The following is a 19,671-nucleotide window of genomic DNA, read 5'->3' on the forward strand; positions in this document are numbered from 1 at the left end:
AGCGAGTCACGGACTCTTCGCTCACAACAGGAGAGGAAACTGAACACTTTCCACATGCGCTGCCTCCGATGCATTCTCGGCATCACCTGGCAGGACAAAGTTCCAAACAACACAGTCCTGGAACGTGCTGGAATCCCTAGCATGTATGCACTGCTGAAACAGAGACACCTGCGTTGGCTCGGTTATGTTGTGAGAATGGATGATGGCTGGATCCCAAAGGATCTCCTCTATGGAGAACTCGTGCAAGGAAAGCGCCCTACAGGTAGACCACAGCTGCGATACAAGGACATCTGCAAGAGGGATCTGAAGGCCTTAGGAGTGGACCTCAACAAGTGGGAAACCCTGGCCTCTGAGCGGCCCGCTTGGAGGCAGGCTGTGCAGCATGGCCTTTCCCAGTTTGAAGAGACACTTGGCCAACAGTCTGAGGCAAAAAGGCAAGAAGGAAGGCCCATAGCCAGGGAGACAGACCAGGGACAGACTGCACTTGCTCCTGGTGTGGAAGGGATTGTCACTCCCGAATCGGCCTTTTCAGCCACACTAGACGCTGTTCCAGAACCACCATTCAGAGCGCGATACCATAGTCTTTCGAGACTGAAGGTTGCCAACAATGAATGACTATGAACAGAGAGAGAGAGAGAGAGAGAGACCTGATCTGTTCACATTTCCTGATTACACTTTTCAGAAAAACGCATCCCTGGAAACTATCACGATTTAGAAGCATTTGAACCTTAGTAGCAGTAATGGTTCCCATAACTGCTGAAATCAGAAGATTCTACAAGATTAAGGGTCCAATCCTATCCAATTTTCCAGTGCTGGTGCAGCTGTGCCAATGGTGCATGCGCTGCATCTTGTAGTGGGGCAGCAGTCACAGAGTCCTCCTTAAGGTATGGGAACATTTGTTTCCTTACCTTGGGGCTGCATTACAGCTGCACCAGTGCTGGAAAACTGGATAGGATTGGGCCCTAAGACTGCAATCCTTACCACACTTTCCTGAGAATAAGCCCCACTGAACAAAATAGGACTTACTTCTGAGTAGACCTGGTTAGGATTGTGCCCCAAGAAATGCATGCCCCTTAGTCTGTTTTTTTCTTATTTCACTAGTTTGCCTTTCTTGAGGACCCTGAGACTTTTTGCATTTTGTTCTGGAGAGCATGGTTTCTTTCTTTGTACATTTTCACCTTCAGCTACAGGACTGATGCCTCAGGCACATAGGACAAGCAGCTTAATATATTTGGTAGGACATGTGTAGTGGTTCTGGTGTTAGACTAAGGCTGCAGTTCTAACCACACTTTACTGAAAGTAAGCCCCATTGAACAAAATAGGGCTTACTTCTGAGTAGACATGGTTAAGATTGTGCCCTTAGACATGGAAGATCCGGGTTCAGCCATTAAGCTTCCTGGGCAACCTTGGGCCGGTCACTACCTCTCAGCCTCACCCACCTCACAGAGGTGTTGTGCAGAAAAAAGGAGGGGAGGAGGAACTATGTGCACTACCTGATCTCCTTTGAGGAAGGGTGTTATAAAAATGTAGAAAATAAATAGGTCAAAGTTGTGCAACTTAGGGCACAATCCTAACTAACTTTATGGCACCAAGGTAAGGGCAATGCAGCTTAAAGGTACGGGAACAAACATTCCCTTACTTTGAGAAGGCCTCCATGACTGCCCCCCAACCACAGGATGCAGCACATGCCCTATTGGCACAGCTATGCCAGTGCTAGAAAGTTGTTTAGGATTTGGGCCTTCTACATAGTTTTTGAATGCCAGTTTAGCAGGATGCTGGTTTGTGTTTCCTGTATTTGATCATTGTTTCACTATATTTTAATACTTACTGGTATCATTGAGGGTTTGAAACATGTCATCAGCCTCCTTTGACAAACACGTTGGGCTGATGGAGTAGATTTGTGAGTACAAATTAAACAGTGGCACAGAGAGGCCTTTCTGGCATCAGAAAGGAGAGACACCTTGGCATCAGCAGGAGAGCCATGCACTTGGCTACGATTTGATCAGGCCTGCAGTGCGCTGCATGGCACCTGCTTCCTCCCCCCCATCCCCTCATTATATTCCACTGCTGGGAGCTCAGTGCACAAGAAAAACAACAGTGGCACCAAGATAAGGAGGGCTGCTCTGCAAAGATAGCGCAACTTGTCATGAGGTGGTGCTGCCCAATCTATGCCTGTCTTCTCAGAAGGAAGCCCCATTAGAGTCAATGGGGCTTACTCTCTGGTAAGTGTGGCTAGGGTTGCAGCCTCAGGGCCCAATACTATCCAGCTTTCCAGCACCGAAGCAGCCTCTGTGACTGCCCCCCCCCCATCGCAGCATGCAGCACATGCCCCAATGGTCCTGGAAAATTGGCTAGGATCGGGCCCTCAGGCTGCAATCCTGCGCGCACTTTCCAGAGAGGAAGCTCCATTGAAGACAAGGGGCTTACTCCTGAGTAGACAAGGACAGGCTTGTGCGGCCACAAAGGGTTCGAAGAGGTGCTTGCTTGCAGGGGGCTGCTTGGAGAAGAAGGGGGCGCCTCCGTGGCACTGTCCTCCAGCCCCCAGGAGGCGCCTTCTGGCCCACCCCGCCGCCGCACTGGTGGTGCTGGGCGAGAGCGCGCGCGGCGCCAGGGGGCGGCCAGATGGGGAGCTCGGCAGGGAGACGAGCCGGCGGCGCCGGGCTTGGGAAGCACCTGGTCGCGGCGCGTCTGGAGAGTGCGCGCCGTCCCCAGAGGCTTCTCCCCGCTTAGGGAAGTCGGAGGCGCTGTGGTGGCCCAGGCCCGGCCCCTCTCATTGTTCGCGGCGGCGGCGCGCCAGCCTGCACAGCGCGGCGATGGCCTGGTGGTAAGCGAGCCCGAGGGCGCTCTCCGTCTCGGGAGGGGGGGCCGGGCCGGCTCTGCTGCAGCAGCGAAGGGCTGGGGCGGCGTGGGGGGCTCTCCCTCTCCAGCTCGCAGGCTTCCCAGGAGCCTTGGAGCTCCGCTCATCCCGCCGGAATCGCCCGGAGGCTGCACCAGCTCCAGGGAACCGAGAGCGGGGCTGGCCTTGGCAGGGCTGGCCGCCTCTTTTCGTTCCTCGATCCCGGCATTGGCACAGCCGGGTCATTATTGAGGCAGCTGCAGTGGGGAAGTAGGACCGTCCGGGCTGTGGGGAGGGGTCTGACAGCAGCATGTTCTTAGCCATTTCAGAGCCCCATCTTACGTCTACTCAGAAGTAAATTCCATTGTCGTCAATGGGGCTTACTCGCAGGTGAGTGTGGATAGGATTGTAGCCTCAGAGCCCAAGCCTATGCATGTTAAGCCCCATTATAGTCAATGGGGCTTCCTCTTTAGTCAGTGTGGATAGAATTGTAGCCTCTATTCCCAGAGCAGTGGAAAGAAGGTGCAATGATGAATTGTTGTTGGTTTTGTGATGTGGAGGTGTGTCCAGCATGCTGCGAGGGATGCGCCTTAAAATGTGGTAGACTTGAAACCATCCTGGGTTCCTTACCAGATGCCACTTGTTTTCAAAGTGGAGCTGCTCACTGGAAAGGAGTGCGAGATTTCAGATCCTAATAGCTCCAGGGAAGACATAATGGAGCCCCCCCTCCCCTGATTTCCAGAAACCAGTTGCCTTGAAGAGGCCTCACAGCACCTGCCTCCATTGCCCATGGGACGCAAGCAGCCCCCACATGGATCTGGAACCCCTTTGCTTTCCTTTTCCTGTACTGTACTGGCAGGTGGTGCCTGCACCACTAGGGAGTGACTGCATCTCTCTTCCAGCTCATCCTTCACCTCAGGGCTGCAGCTGCCAGTTTGCCTCAGCAATTTCACAGCTATGGTATCGATCTCAAATGTACTTGTGGTTTTCATCATGATGGCTTTGAATGCCATCTGGATGCCTTTTGGAGTAGAAAGCAATCAGTAAATGAAGAAGGGGGTGCTGAGAAGATGCTCAGCTGCTGACTTTACCTTAGAGGCCCATATGGTTGGCATCTCTTGTAAATATCATTTTTCTTTCTTTTTGCTTGGGAGTATGGTATTGCCACCATAATTTATCGTGTCTTTGCATTTTACATTTACGTTGCTACCACAACTTATTGTTTCTTTATATACTTTACGTATATACAACTGTAAACCCAAGAGCAGTCCGTCAGCTTAGCAAAGAATAGATTTTGACCTACTAATTGTTGCTGTTTTAATTGTCATTTTATTATGGACATTTCAAAGAAATGCGTATTATAATTGTCAGAGTAGGAAAGGCAAATGGTGAAGAAAGTAGTGAGGAAGGATGGTGTTTAAGTAAGACTATAATCTCATATTGTTCTTCCTGAATCGGCCTTTTCAGCCACACTAGACACTGTTCCAGAACCACCATTCAGAGCGTGATTCCATAGTCTTCCGGGACTGAAGGTTGCCAACATGTAATCTTGTATTGTTCTTCGATAACCCTGACTGTGTTCTAACTTGCAATAATGTGTTTTAATTGACCAATTAAATGCCATTTTGTTTGGAAAATATGTAATATAAACTGTAGTATTTCTAGATTGGGTTTCCCAGAGAAGGATCCTTTATATGATTAGAAATTAACATGAATGACATGTTTGTAAAAGAGAATCAGAAGGCCTTGAGACAGATCATCACCTTAAGAAATTCACTAGCCCAAGGTGAAAAGTGCCATTATATCATAGGCTGCAAATGATTACAGATCAGCTACTCTTAAGGAGATTGTAAAATTAAATCTTGAACTGAAGAGCTTCACATTTTTTGTAATATTTACATTCCAGAGTTGGGGGAGGGGAGGATTGTTCTCACTTGTTTCACTAGATGCACAAACCTATATTGAAGATACCAAAGCAATTTTATCTGTCCAAATTAGCATTCTGCTTTGTTTAAAAAAAATGGCATATCTGTGTATTTTGCTAAATATGCTAATATTCAGTGCCAGGCAACATTTTAACTTGCATTTTAACTTGCATTAACTTCTAAATGCATTCACTTAAAAATGAAGCACTTTCTGCAGTAAGGTCAGGGACTGATTCACATGGTCAAATCACTGTGTTAAGAACATGGATTCTGTGAATCTTGGCAGATTTGGGAATGTGGTTGAGCAAATAATTGTGTTGAGAACATGGATTTAATGAATCTTTGGCAAATTTTGGGGTCTGATTGAGGGCTGAGTCAGCCACCTTCAGCATGCTGTCATTCCTAGAAAATACAGAGTCTACTTGCCATGAGTTGACTGAGGAAGTGGGGGGGGGGCGGTTGCCAGTGTGCACATGCTCCACACAGGTATCCACCAAGCTTGTGCCACAACCAGCAGCAGTCTGATAGTTGCCGTAATATGCAAATAGAACTCAGTGTGCCAGAGGTAATCACATATTTCCACCTACCTTACTTGTCCTGTTGATTTTAGTAGGACTTAACTGCCCAGTCCTATTCTTCTTCATGCTACATTATGCATGTGAACCAAAACAGACAGCATTGTCTACGGTCCGGGGGGGGGGCAATCAGGAAGCTTAACAGAGGCAAGGGAAAATACAGTCTCGTAACCACCTATGGATATTCTTGGGCCTGCGCCAGCTATATAACTGGAATACATTTGATGAGAGAAAGGGGGGTGTTGAGAGGCTCCAGAGGGCATAGCATCACACCACAAATTGCTTGTGCCAGGATAAACCCCTTCCCCCCTGTGACACACCTCCTTCCCTCTTCCCAGCCCAGCAATGCCCCCTCCCCCCTTATGGAATGTCCTGTTACCATTTTCAGGGCAGGTTCAGGGCGACCCATCATTGAGTGTTGAGAGCAGCCAGCAGTGTTGCTGCTACAGTTATGACAGCAAAAAGAAACATTCCCTATCATAACCTAGGATTGGGCCATGGTTAATGGTAATGGTAGAATTACCATTAATTAATGGTAGAATGCTCAACTCATTTATGATGAATCCCCCTCATCTAGCAAGAGTGATGAACATGCAGAAGTGAGCTTTAACATTCCTTTGCTAGATTGGAACTATGCCTCTAAGGGTACGCTGTGTGTGTTTGTTTCTCCAGCTCTGGGTCTCTATGTGTTCAGCACTTGGAACATATGAAGCTGCCTATATGAATTGGACCATTAGTCTATATAGCACAGTATTGTCTACTCACTGACTGGTGGTTGCTTTCCGTGATTTCAGACATGGTCTTTCTAGAGATGCCAGGGATTTAACTTGGGCCCTTTGTCAAAGCATGTACAGTATTCTGCCACAGAACATCAGCTCATGTGTGCAGTTCCTGGTGCTGAATCAGGAATCACACAAAGCACTGATCATTGACTAGGAGAGATAATCTTAGCCTTTCCTTACTCCCAGTGTAGAGAAGGGGAGCATGGATTCAGACTCCCCATTTCTCCAAAGCAGACGATCTGTGCTGTCAAACCTGAAACCATCTGTTAAGTAGCTGGTCCCATGCTACTGCATGCTGCAATACGTGCGCAGCAGCATTATGTCTGGATAGGGATCACTTGTAGAACATGGTCCTAAAATCCTCTACATTGAAATGTTGCATTACTCATCTTCATAAACCAAGCATATTTAATTGCTTGAAAAACGCTTTTCGTCAGGTGGAAATTCCTGTATGCATATCATTGGAATGGTTGGCAACCTTCAGTCTCAAAAGACTATGGTATAAGCCTACAGCGCCCGGTATTCCCAGGCGGTCTCCCATCCAAGTACTAACCAAGCCTGACCCTGCTTAGCTTCCGAGATCAGATGAGATCAGGCACATGCAGGGTAACAGTTGCGTAAGTGTGAGTGAAAGGAACCCATATGGTACAGTCAATAGAATGTTGGACTTTGTTCAGAGAAAGCTACAGTAGATTAAAGGGTGTAACAGGCATATCAACATTTCATTCATTAAGGATCCTGTCGTTTACCTGGTTTATATTAAGAGAGAAATTCAGTATATTAACTGGAGGTTGATTTGAAGCATATTGGAGTAATAGGATGTTCTGAACATGCCAAAGCATGCCAATTGACCTTAATGAAGCTTGTAGTAAACATGCTTTTGGAAGTAAATTCTTTTTCATGAGTTGATTTTCACCACCCTTTGATAATTCAGACTGATCAAAAGTCAACTTTGCGGTCCTGTGCACATTTACCTGGGAATAAGTCCCATTGACTCTAATGGGACTTAGGTCTGAGTAGACATGCATAGGATCGGGCTGTTAGTGTTCACCACTGTTTTGTCTCTTCATGATTCAGTATCTGTCATATCCTCATATTTAATGACTTCCCTTCTGCCTCTTTAGCCTGATCAGTTCCATTATGATTTAGCTACTCTGCTTCCTCGCTTCTTTGTGTTCAGTCTGCACTTAATGCTGAGAGATTATGGCTCTCCCATACACCTTTGCAGGAAGCAACCAAGGATAATGCCTAATAATAATTCGTAAAGCCAGTCAACATTTGGCTACAGTGTGTTTTTAATGCTGTGATTACTGCTGGATCAGATTAACCTAGTTAATCTGCTTGTTTTGTGCAAACTCTACATAACGGCAAAAGTTATTGTGGATAGTTTCATAAGCAAATGAGCAGTAAAGCTCCAGAGAAAGCATCACTCATCTATCAGGAGAGCCCGTGGTTTCTAAGTGGTGTAATTTAGATGGTAAACTAATTAACTGGCCATTCCTCCAATGGATAATGTAGGTATTATTGCTGGTACTTCCTTGCCCAGTGGCTTTCAAGGCATCCTTAACTTGAAAATGATTAGATTAGCTGTGGACAAGCTTCCTTGAAGGACAGTTGACACATGATTTTTTCCTAGCAATGTAAAGCAAGAGGGGAGCGTTCAATGTGTTTTGTGGCACACTCTCAACTCACACAGGATTGGTGCGTGAAACCAAATAAGTCTGGTCAGTGTTCTATGTGATCTGAGTGTGTGCCCTGGAATCCTCTGCAACATATAGGGGTTAAAGGCAGACATGCAGGGGTTCCTTAAAAGACAAGTCAATTTGGAAAGGGTTCCCTCAAGCTGAGGGGAGATGGAACATGATATTGCTACATCATCATTAGTACTCATAACTATAAGCATCTGAACACTTCATCACCCCCTGCTAACTGGGTAAAAGGCACTTTTTTCAAGTGGGTGCTCCTCTTATTTATGTTGTTGGCAACCTTCAGTCTCGAAAGACTATGGTATCGCGCTCTGAATGGTGGTTCTGGAACCATCCTCTCCAGTGCGCGAAGCCTGGGTAAAGAAGGTATGGAGGATAGGCTGTTACCCATGCAGCAAATCCCCCCTCTCCACGTCGCTGGAATGGTCCAATGGAAAGGCAGAAGCCAATACGGTTGGTTCCAGCGGCGTCGCAGGAGTTGCCAGAGCATGACTGTGTACAGCCACGAACTGCCTCAGGGACTCCGGTTCCTGATTTTGCCTCGAGGTTGACTCCTGAAGCCTTTTCCATAACTGGATGTAGCCACAAGGCAGTGGAGGTTTGGGATGAGAATTTTCCTTCTCTTAGATGAGCTGCCTTCCTAGGCTGATGAGTCTCATCTACCCAGTTCCTCTTATTTAGCAGGAGAGAATAACTGGCCTCCTCACCCAGCAGTGTCTTTTCTAGTGGCTGTCTGCTGGTGTTCCTTTGCATCTTTTTAGATTGCAAGCCCTGTTGGGACAGAGAGCCATTAGTTTTGATTTTCTCTGTAAACCACTTTGTGAACTTTTTGTTGAAAAGCAGTATATAAATACTGTTGTTAATAATAATAATAATAATAATAATAATAATATTTAAAAGTTAAGCATTGTAAAAAAAAGTGCTGCGAGGTGAGTGTGCAACTGTTCCACTTTTAGGCTGTAGACAGAAGTAAGAGAATGAATGCACAACACTTGAGAAAGATTTAATTGCACATTTCCTTAGAACTAAAGCAGCTGCTCAGGCACTCACCACCATCTTGAAGTTGGGCATTAGTATTAGAGAGAATAAAATATTAGTTTATTGTGAATTTAATAGATATTGATTTAACAGATTTTTAAAAAAACAGGCATTTTAAAAAACTAGTCATACATTTTGCGCACATCTCCATTTAATGAAATACATTCAGATTTAGTGGACTTTCAGGATTAACTGACACTCCTTCCTTCTTCCCCATTAGTCCATTAAATTGAGTGTTCACTATATCTTGCTGGTAGACATGATGATGATGATGTTGGGGTGGAGGAACAGTGCCTGTATAGAAAATGCAGATCAGTAACATTCAGGTTATCATATGTATCTAGAATACTATAAGAACCTAAGAAAAGTCATGCTGGATCAGGCCAAAGGTCCATCTAGTCTGGCTTTCTGTTTTCCACAGTGACTCACCAGCTGTCTCTGGGAAGCTCACAGGCAGCAGAAAAAGACATACTTCTACTACTGAACCTGGAGGTAGCACAGAACTATAATGATAGCCAATAACTTAATGTCTATGTTGTTTGTAGGGATACATCTTAATCAGGACAGTCTTTATTTTGCTACAATGATTGAATGCTGCCTTGAAAGCAATTTTTAAAGCAGTAGCATAAAGCAATATTGCTGTTAACTAATTTGTGAAAAAGTGCTTTATAAGAAAAGGATAAATTACGTAATAATGCTGATCTTTTTATCTTAGTTATTTTGTTAGAGGCCATAAAAGCATCTATGCTTTTATAAAGTGAGCTCTTGTGTTCTCATGGAGCTGACTGTATTTATTCAATGTTGTTGGCTGTCATAATTACAAAGTTTCAGCTATCGCTGTTTATAAACCTTAGTACATATTATTTTGCTTGCTCTGTGTTATGATGATGTGTAAAACCATGAGTAACCTTGCCTCACATTTTAACTATTTACCTCTTGCATTAATGCCCCAATTTATGCCATGGAGGCATGCACTGCAACCTGTGGTGGGGGGCACAAACAGGATGTCTTCTTGGGCCTTGTTCCTTTACACCCAGGGAAGCCCCATGCCACTCTATGGGGCTGATCTGAGTCAGCTCTTTGTTTGGTGCAAATTCAAGAGGTTCCATGGAGTCTTGGTCAGTGGGTGGCACCAATAACCACCTTCTGCCTGCCCTGCTCTACCTCCTGATGGCCCTGATCCCATCCCTGTTCTTCCCTCTGTCTGTCCTGTTACACCCTTTTCCTGAAATCTGTCCATCACCAAAATCTATAATTTCGCTGGTAGCAAAATGGCTCCTGTGCACCCCAGGCCTGTGAGAATTATTTTCCTTTGCTAGAATACAATGTGTTGAACTTGCCATGAAAGGTCCTCATGGAGAAGCTTACCCATTCAGCTTATAAGAACATAAGAACAGCCCCACTGGATCAGGCCATAGGCCCATCTAGTCCAGCTTCCTGTATCTCACAGCGGCCCACCAAATGCCCCAGCTTCTGCTGTGCTATCAGATGCAATGTTTTCTGTGTACCTAGGGTATTCAGTATTTTTATTCTTTTGTAGGAAGATGGTATATATTGAGAAAATGAATAATGACAGCTTTCTGATGGCTGAATTAATCTTTAGTTGTCTTTGAAAATAATGTGTTGGTTTATAGACACAGATTCTATTTAGAAGAGAGATGATGTAAGTAGATTTTACTAAAATTGTTGATGTACAACCTATAAATAGACTCTCCTTTGCCTCAATTTTCTGAAGCAGCGAGACACCCAGTGCAAGTTTCATTGAAATGGATGGGTCTCGCTGAAGGTACTCAGCTTGAATTGAAAGCAAATAGAAGACAATTGCTTATTTAAAAGATTCTTTAAAATCATTTTGAAGAAAAGATTCTACAGAAGCTGAAGCTTTTGGGGGGGATTCAGAATATTTCAAGCATCTTTTTAATTGGCACTTTGTTTTCTTTTCCCAGTTTACATTACTTTTTAATGGGCTGATCCTGTCAGCTGATATATAAGCAAGTAGGTTCATGTGGGTCCACATAATCAGGATTATGGCATCTCAAGCTGACTTTAAACATGTCAGCAGAGCCGAAAGGGTTGAAGCAACTTTGTTGGCATTGGCCAATATCTGTAAATGCAGTATAGCAGTCATATTTTCAAACTCGCCTTGGCAAATGCTGAAGAAACATATTAATGAACTGTTTCTACCCAACATTGCATATACCCAACAGGGACCAAATGAGTATGCCTGTGGGCTGGGCAAAAATGGGTTAATTGTTTAATTGTAATATACCCTTAAATTCATCTTGAGGTACATAGTCAGACACTCACTGGTGAATATCAATCTAAATTGCACACATAGCCCCACTAATAGAACAGTCTTCAAATTAACTTAAATAAATAATTCTTTAGTCAAAAGTCAGTTTTTTCAAATGAGCGCCTTAGCATCTTTAGTGGTTAAGAGTTCTATGATAGCTTTTTTTTTTTTTTTAAGCTTACCACTTCTGCTTTTCATACTTTAAATTTTGAGTCATTTCTCAAAGGCTGCCAGTGGTGCACTGGATTTAAACACTGTGCTGAAATCAGAAGGCTTGTTTTAAACCTTGCAGGAAGGCTTCTAAGGGAGAAGTTCTTAAATCAAAGCAGAGGAATTTCCATAAAGCAGGTGCCACTACAAAGAAGGCCCTGTTTCTAGTTGCCATCCCTTTAACCTTGGTGAGTGGCAGCATATCTAAAAGGGCCCTCTCTTATGACCAGATGACCTAGATTATACAGAAGAAGGGAGTCTCTCAAATATGCTGGTCCCAAGGCATAGAAGGCTTTAAAGGTCAAGATCAGCACCTTGAATTGATACCAGAAACAAGTGGCTTCCAACTGCCAATCTCCAGCAACCACACAAGCTGCTGTGTCTTGCAGTGTACATGGTTTAAATGAGAGGATGTTAGTTTGAATAATTAGATGAAATGATAGTCTTTTGAACATGTAACACAAATTTATACTTTAAAAGCAAAATGATTGTATTAAATGTATTGTATTAAAGCTTATTCCAATTTGATCAATTTGTTGATCTGAAAATCAGTAGCAAAAACAAAGAAGAAGATTTCCCCCTTTGTTTTTACATTTTGCATATACTGTATAGGGAAACTAGAAACTTATCTTTTAAGGAAGTGGCATAATGGCAGGGAGGTCCCGGTCATTAAGGTAGAATGAGGTGACTGAGTGGCAGATTTTGGACACTTAAAGACTCGCAAATTGTTAGCTATGTAATAATTTTTAGCACTTCAAAACTCTATTTTTTTGTGCGTGTACCTTCATAACCTGTTCTGCAAAATGTCACAATTTGTTATTTCACTTAATTTTGGTGTATTTATGTGATGAAGGTGTGCAGACAAACATTTTTGAAAGAGATAGCACTGTTTGTTGCAACAAAAATAAGAGTCTTATAGCACCATGAAGATTCAGTTTAATTCAGCATAAACATTTGTGAACTGCAGTTCACTTCTTCAGGTGACTGTAATGGTGCTTGTGCACACTGCTGGTATTGCAGAAAGCAAGTTCTGTACTGTATGGGTTACTGTACAGGAAATTCAATTTGAATTTTCTTTTCCAGGAACAAAGCAACTTCTGCTAGCCCTGCATAACATTCTGTCTCATGTTTCATATATATAGATACAAAATCTGCTTTGCTACAATTGATGACAGTATAGTCAACTGTTCATTGTATTACAGAGGCCCTCTGTATCCATGGGAGATCCGTTCCAGAACCCTCTGCAGATACCAAAATCCATGGATATCGGAATCTGTAGGGGGCATTGCAGTTACTCACCTAGGGGCTGCACGCAGCCCTCAGAAATCACACCGGCCTCCCAGCCTCCCTCAGAAGGCCTCCCTGTTGCATCCAGAAGCCACTTCTGGTTCATGCCGGTGACTTCAGCGCAGAGGTGGTATGCAACCTCCCTGTGTCTCAGAACAACTCCAGACACAACTGGAAGCCACCAGTGCAAACCGAAAGTGGTTTCAGTCATGTCCTCCGCGCCACAGGCTTGGCAACCATGGGTGTTCAGCTCCACGGATGCCTAGCTCACAAACAAGGAGGGCCCACTGTATTTTAATGTTCTCTTTGTTTAAAAATTTGTTTATAAGACATACAGATTACTAGTGCTGTTGAACATAATACAGTATCTTCTTTGCATTCTTTTTTTGTGACTAGATGGAAGGACAGAAAAAACCCAAAAACATAGTTTACAGACTGAAAGTAACATGGAACGGCCATTCACCGTGAGTTCCTTGGTAAGTCTTGAAGAATGATGCATCATAAGCTGCTAGATATGACAACATGGCTACTTAGGTGGAGTTATGATGTCTTGCGTGCTGTGATGTGACTGTGAAGCCGCCATGGCATTCAAACTCAAAATATACTTGTATATTCCTCAGTTTTCCAAAATCTAGACAAGTTGCATAGAATATAAAAACAACATTTGTAGCCCAATCTTATCCTCAGCCTGTCTGCAGGGTCTTGCTTTAATTTTTAACTTGCTATAATTTTTAAACCATTCTCTTAAGCCTCCAGTCATCAGTACAGATTTACTTGAGCTAGAACAAGACAAGATGGAAGATGTGTGGCTGCTATCTAAAGTAGCTGTTCTGTGTTTCCTGCTCTCATCTTCCCCCCAATAATACAAAACATGTGATGTGACATCACCCCTGCTCTATTTCATTTGCTGCTGTTTCTACGGGTAGCAAAACTCTCAGCATGGTGTCATTGTCATTCCTTTGCATTACTAGATGATAGGAAAGGGAGGAGGAGGAGATGCAGAACCGCTTTTGGCAGCAGCATCCCCCCACCTCCTAATGTACAGTATGCATAATACTAGTCTGCTTCATATTTCAAATGTCTGTATTACTCTCTGCTTTGAAAAGGTAGCAGTGGAACAGTTTAGACTACTTTAAAAGGTTCTTCTTTCACATAAGTGAAAGAAAAATATTTTTTTATTTTGGAAAATATGGAAGAAATATGGCAGAAAATAAGTTTTAAAATACAGTGAATTGCTACATCATAACGAGCATTTTGAAACAAAGCATCTAGTTGCTCATTAGTAGCAAGAGGCTTTGGGGACATTGTGGTTTTTAAAGTGCTCATATGTTGTGTCTAATGTAGCCTGGTGATACATGTTATAATGTACTTCTCGTCCATTGTTTTGTAACAGTTTGAGGAACTATTACACTTTGAACATTTCTAAAACCAGAGTTTGCTCTTACTGATTGAGGATCAAGATTTTTGTTGTTTTTTGTTTGTTTGTGCATAAAATCATATGTGAATAAGGTCAGAAAACAGAGTGAAATGTAATGTGTGGTATCTTATTGAACAGAAAAGGCTGGTAGCCATACCTGACCACACAGATGTTTCGTTGAGCCCCGATGAGCGAGTTCGTGCCTTAAGCAAGCTTGGTTGCAACATCACAATAAATGAAGACATTACTCCACGGCGCTATTTTCGATCTGGAGTGGAGATGGAGCGAATGGCATCTGTATATCTGGAAGAAGGAAATCTTGAAAATGCCTTTGTTCTGTATAATAAGTTTATAACGTAAGAACTAATATTTTGTTTTTGTTTTTTGCTAATATTTTGCTTTTTGTTTTTGACTTGAAAAATAAATCCGTTTTTAGGAATTGCACAAAACTGTTCTGTTGGAATGCGGGTAAATGGAATCAGCATAGTCTGTCTAGATCAACCATTTTCAACAGCTGTACCGTGGCACACTGGTGTGCCGCGAATGGTCTGCAGGTGTGCCGTAGGAGTTTGTGGGAGGGTCATTTGTTAGTTGGGCCACTGAGGAATGTGAGCCCCAGGTGTTAGTGCAGTGTGCCTTGCCAATTGTCAAAAAAACAGATGGTGTACCTTGACAGTTTTATTGCCTGGTCAGTGTGCCATGAGATGGAAAAAGGTTGAAAATAGCTGGTCTAGATGACCATTTTAGAGCTCAATAAATATGTACTTCCAATTCATTTCTTAAGAGCTGCTTTTTTATTGTATGTGTATCTTCTGAGCTCTGAACTTTGCTTGCATGGATATTGACTTTTCTTAGCACCTAAGCAATAATTTTTCCCGAGGAAAATACAGGTTTTCCCTCAGCTAGTGCATTAGTTCCTATATGAATATTATAGAATGTGATTATGCTAGTATCACACCTATTGGAAAGTGCCTTTGACGTTAGTCCTGACACAATGCAGCACAGTCCCCAACAAATGTTTGGTTATCCTTTTCGAAGAAAACAAGTATCTACCCAACCTCACAGTAGCTTTTTATTAAGTATTTTTAAAGTTGTGTGCTTCTTTTCTTCAATGCAAGAGTGCATATCTCCCTTTAATTAAATTAAAAAAGAATAGCAAGGTTTTCTTCCATCTCTTACACATGCAATTATAGCACTAAAGGAAATATCTGGATTTATTACTATTTGTAAAAGTCGTAACAACTGTAATTCTGCCTGACTACAAGTCATAAGAGCTGGGCAGCATTTTCTTTGTTAGTGAAAAGACCATTATAGACTGGCGAAAAGAATCTTTCGCTAGAAACACCAAGATACATCCTCACTGAGAGATGCATACTTGCCTGATTTATGCTAACAGCTTGATTCAGGAATTGGCTTTTGTTCCCTACCAGTTTGTTGCTATGATGGGAGTTTGGAAAAATGTAGGATACATCTACTGATGGGAAATGAGAAATAGCTCCAAGACTGGCATTATATCACCTCACAGCAGATTTTTTTGGTTGACTCTGTTTACCCAAGTTTTCTAATGTTACTGGCTATCCTGCTATTGAACAGTCTTCCCACCTGATGGAGTGGTCTCAGGTGTGGTGTTAGATTCCTCTGATACATTGTGTTGGTGTACCAACATCCATACTAAGGCTCCCTCATCTGTTGCCGCTTTAGATTTGATGACCCCTATGATAATAATAGGGCTGTCTGAGTTGGTATAAAAAGCAATAATATATAAAAGACATTGGTGTTGGTGGAATGAGCAAAAATGTTCCTGAAACTCATTGCTTGAACACACCTTGAATCTGGTATTTTCTGCTGACCAGAATGTTGATCCAGGGGTGAGAGAATTTCAAATCCTGTAGTTTCCTTGTCATGGAACCCTATCATTACCCGAGAGGGTTTAGAGTTATGGCAACCAAGACTCTTTGCTAGGGTGGGAGACTTAGGGCCCAATCCTATCCATCTTTCCAGCACCGGTGCAGCCACAATGAAGCCCCAAGGTAAGGGAACAAATGTTCCCTTACCTTGAGGAGGACTCTGTGACTGCCTCCCCACCATAGCATACAGTGCAGGCCCCATTGGCACGGCTGCATCAGCACTGGAAAATTGGATAGGATTAGGCACTTAATAGAGTACAAAATGATGGCTCTGGATGAACTCCTGACTACTCTGGGGAATTTTCATGCTACCATCATATGAGGTCCTGTCAATGCTCTGGAATGGAGAAATGGCATAGGCAGTTAACATGATCACTCGTGTTATCTTGCACTGATGAGAGCCCAAATCCCCTAGTTTTCTGGAGAATTATGAATAACAAAACAGTTGGGAAGATTATTAGGGCAATGGAAGAAGACTTCAGTTCCATAGTACTGAACACAGAGAGGGACTGATTTTAGAACCTACTCTGTGACAGTAACAGCAGCAAATAAATTTTCCCTCTCTGTCACCAATGCCTCAGCATAGAATAATCCTTTGATTATTTGATTATCCCTTTGGAGCTTTTCTGGGTTGTGAAGGGGGTTGCTACATCTAGGCCCACATGTTAGTGACGAGGAACCATTGATAACCTGCTTTGACCAATTTGTGAGACACTTTGCTGATAGGCACTCCCATTCATTCCAACTTACAGTCCACTGCAAGTGGTCCATGACACTCTTGGGGGCACCTGCTTGCACTATTTTGATGCAGTACATTCCAATTTATCCAGCTTGAGGATGTGGGTAGATTCCTTGGAAGAGTGAAATCAACCACATGCTTGCTGAACCTACTCACGTTCCTATAGTGAATGTCTCTTGGTTGCTTAAGGTAGCATGGAAGAGGTTGGCCATTTGGGTGATAGAGATAATGACTTTCTTGTTGAGAGTAGGTGAGTTCCCATCAGTACTCAAGGAGGCTATTATAAGACCTTGATTAATAAAGCTGCCTTCAGGCCCTACCATCCTGGACACTTTTCATTCAGCATCAGATTATCATTTTGGGAGAAGATAATTGAGTGCATAATGATGATCCTGCTCTAAGTTTTTTTAATGGATTGAGGCTTGGGTCCTATTTTCTACTGCCAGCATCCTACTATAAAAATTGCAGGCAACAGACTAGGAAAACACTTCCAGAATTTTGGAAATCTGCTGCCTGTCAGTACAGACAGAAATCCCAAGGGAAGTTGCAGCAAGGTTTAGAGTAGCAAAAAGAATGAAAGGTGATAGCTTTTAAAAAGAAAAGCATACAAAAAAAAATTGTTTGTTTCATTACATTTTGTTTAAATAATACCTTCCAAAATTTGCATGGGTTATATTTGCCAACTACTTAGAATAAGTGGCACTGCACTGTAGGGCATGATATGAGGATTAAAATCGTTGCACACTTAGGCCATATGTGAGCTAATTGTAGAGTTGCAGTATCATCATTTAAACTTCAAAGACTTTTCGAAGCCTGTTGTGAATAAAAAAGGAGTATTGTTGTCTGCCTCATATGATTTCGGCAGCCTGCTTTTGTTCCAGCTGGAAAACAACAGTGTTGTGGAAGTTCATTAGACATTTAAAGGGAAAATGTATCTGCTTCATTTTCTAGCTTGTTTGTAGAAAAGCTGCCCTGTCATCGAGACTACCAGCAATGTGCAGTTCCAGAAAAACAGGACATTATGAAGGTAGTGTGGCTTTTTAAACTGGCGTTTCAGAATTTTTTTCTTTCATTTTGGTAACTAATATTTTTGCCAGCTTTCCTTTGCCCTAGCACCATTTGAACAACTTTGATTTAGGGGTGTCAAACTCATTTCATACAGCGGGCCGAATAGCATGCATGATGCTTGCTGAGGGGCAGAAGTGGATATCATTAAACAGAAAGTGACATCATTAAGTCGGTCATGACCAGAAATAAGCACTCTCCTGTCAGCAACTCATTAGCTCAGTGGTTTTCATACTGGGGTGTCGTGATGCCCCAGCCTGAAAGCCCTGGACAGTTTTCCCTTAAGGGGTGGGGGGGAGGCAGAGACGCAATGCCCAGCATCACACCTCTGATCAGGGCTCAGGGACATGCTGTCACTCACCACCGCCTACAGGAGCCTCCCCAGGGTCGAGGGAGCCTGGTGCCAGCCTCAGCAGGGCTCCCCACACAGCGCAAAGGCCTTCAGAAGGTGATCACGACCACTTCCTAAGTCCTATGATGTTCAATGGAACTTTCTCCCAGTAAGTGTGCAAAGGATTTCAGCCTGAAAAACATCCTGCCACTTAGTTGCACTCTTCAGCCATGGTGGTAGAAACACTGTTTGCAGCTATATACTGCTGAATTGATAGCACTTAGCAATAATATATTCATTTTATTTAATTTTATAGTAATAAATTATTAACCCATTTTTACCTGGCACACAGGTGTACACATTTGGTCCCTGTTGCATATATGCAACATTGGGCAGAAATTAACCTCCAGTATGGGACCTAGTGATTACTTAGTAATGGAGGAAACTTTTATATGCATATATGGTATTCTTTATTTTTCTTTTTATGCTCCCTAACAAAGAAACTGAAGGAAGTTGCATTTCCAAGGATTGATGAACTGAAGAAGGACTTGTTAAAAAAATACCATGCAGAATATCAAGAATATATGCAAGATAAGGTAATTTTATTGAATAAGTGTATATTTTAATTCTTAATTATATGTGATACATAACTTGTATACTATATACCAGGGGTGCCCAAACCCCAGCCCTGGGGCCATTTGTGGCCCTCGAAGACTCCCAATGTGGCCCTCAGGGAGACCCCAGCCTCCAATGAGCCTCTGGCCCTCCAGAAACTTGCTGGAGCCTGCGCTGGTCTGACACAACTGCTCTCAGCTTGAGGGCAACTGTTTGACCTCTCACGTTAGCTGTGGGATGAGGGCTCCCTCCACTGCTTGCTATTTCATGTCTGTGATGCAGTAGCAGCAGCAAAGAAAAGGCCAGCTTTGCTTTGTGCAAGGCCTTTGATAGTCCTTGACCTATTGCAAGACCTTCATTCATTCATTCATATAAGTTCCACCTCTAGTATATTAATTTATGTAAACCTATGTAAATTTATTCAAATTTTAAATGTAAATTAATTCTTTTTTTCCCTGGCCCCTGACACAGTGTCAGAGAGATGATGTGGCCCTCCTGCCGAAAACTTTGGACACCCCTGCTATATACTGCTACTACTAAACCAAAGGTTGAAAGAGAAACTTCTTTAAAACTGGATTGCTTAAAAAAAGAAAAATAGGAGGAAGTGGGAGCGACAGCATCATAATTACTTTTAGTAGGGTTACCAGATGTTGCACAGATTGCTTATGCCTTTAAACATTGTAGAGAAGAGGGAATTTTGGCAGGTGCAACTTTTAAACCCTTCCATGTTTAGCTGCACCGGCCTCTCTTCTATTCTCTCTTCTATTAAGTGGTGAAAGGTATAGGCATTCTGTCCCACTTCATATCTGGTAACCTTAACCTTTAGTTACCCAATCATACTCAGGCTTGACACTGGAAGATCTCACAATCTTTCTCTGTAAGGCCCATGTAAGACCCATTGGAGACCAGGTGGCCTAAGAAGAAGTAACTAAAAATGTTTTATGT

General features: G+C 42.9%; 1 protein-coding gene and 1 pseudogene across 3 annotated transcripts in view; one reads left to right on the forward strand and one right to left on the reverse strand.

Annotated features, from left to right (window-relative positions):
• The first annotated feature begins 2,534 nt into the window (after window positions 1-2,534).
• The window catches only part of STAMBPL1 (STAM binding protein like 1), a 30,058-nt gene continuing 12,921 nt past the window's right edge, over window positions 2,535-19,671 (forward strand). For 2 of the 3 annotated variants that reach the window (XM_066619399.1, XM_066619400.1), the window contains exons 1-5: window positions 2,535-2,824; window positions 13,049-13,128; window positions 14,208-14,425; window positions 17,667-17,742; window positions 18,612-18,707. In XM_066619399.1, the coding sequence (XP_066475496.1) occupies window positions 13,099-13,128; window positions 14,208-14,425; window positions 17,667-17,742; window positions 18,612-18,707 (420 nt within the window). In that variant the 5' untranslated portion in view covers window positions 2,535-2,824; window positions 13,049-13,098. Of the gene's footprint in view, window positions 2,825-3,161; window positions 3,227-13,048; window positions 13,129-14,207; window positions 14,426-17,666; window positions 17,743-18,611; window positions 18,708-19,671 lie in introns of those variants that run through there. The other variant, XM_066619401.1, reaches the window with a different exon arrangement.
• Window positions 6,623-6,741, reverse strand: LOC136646995 (5S ribosomal RNA; annotated as a pseudogene).

Source organism: Tiliqua scincoides, chromosome 3 (genome assembly GCF_035046505.1).
Source record: "Tiliqua scincoides isolate rTilSci1 chromosome 3, rTilSci1.hap2, whole genome shotgun sequence".
NCBI lineage: Eukaryota > Metazoa > Chordata > Lepidosauria > Squamata > Scincidae > Tiliqua > Tiliqua scincoides.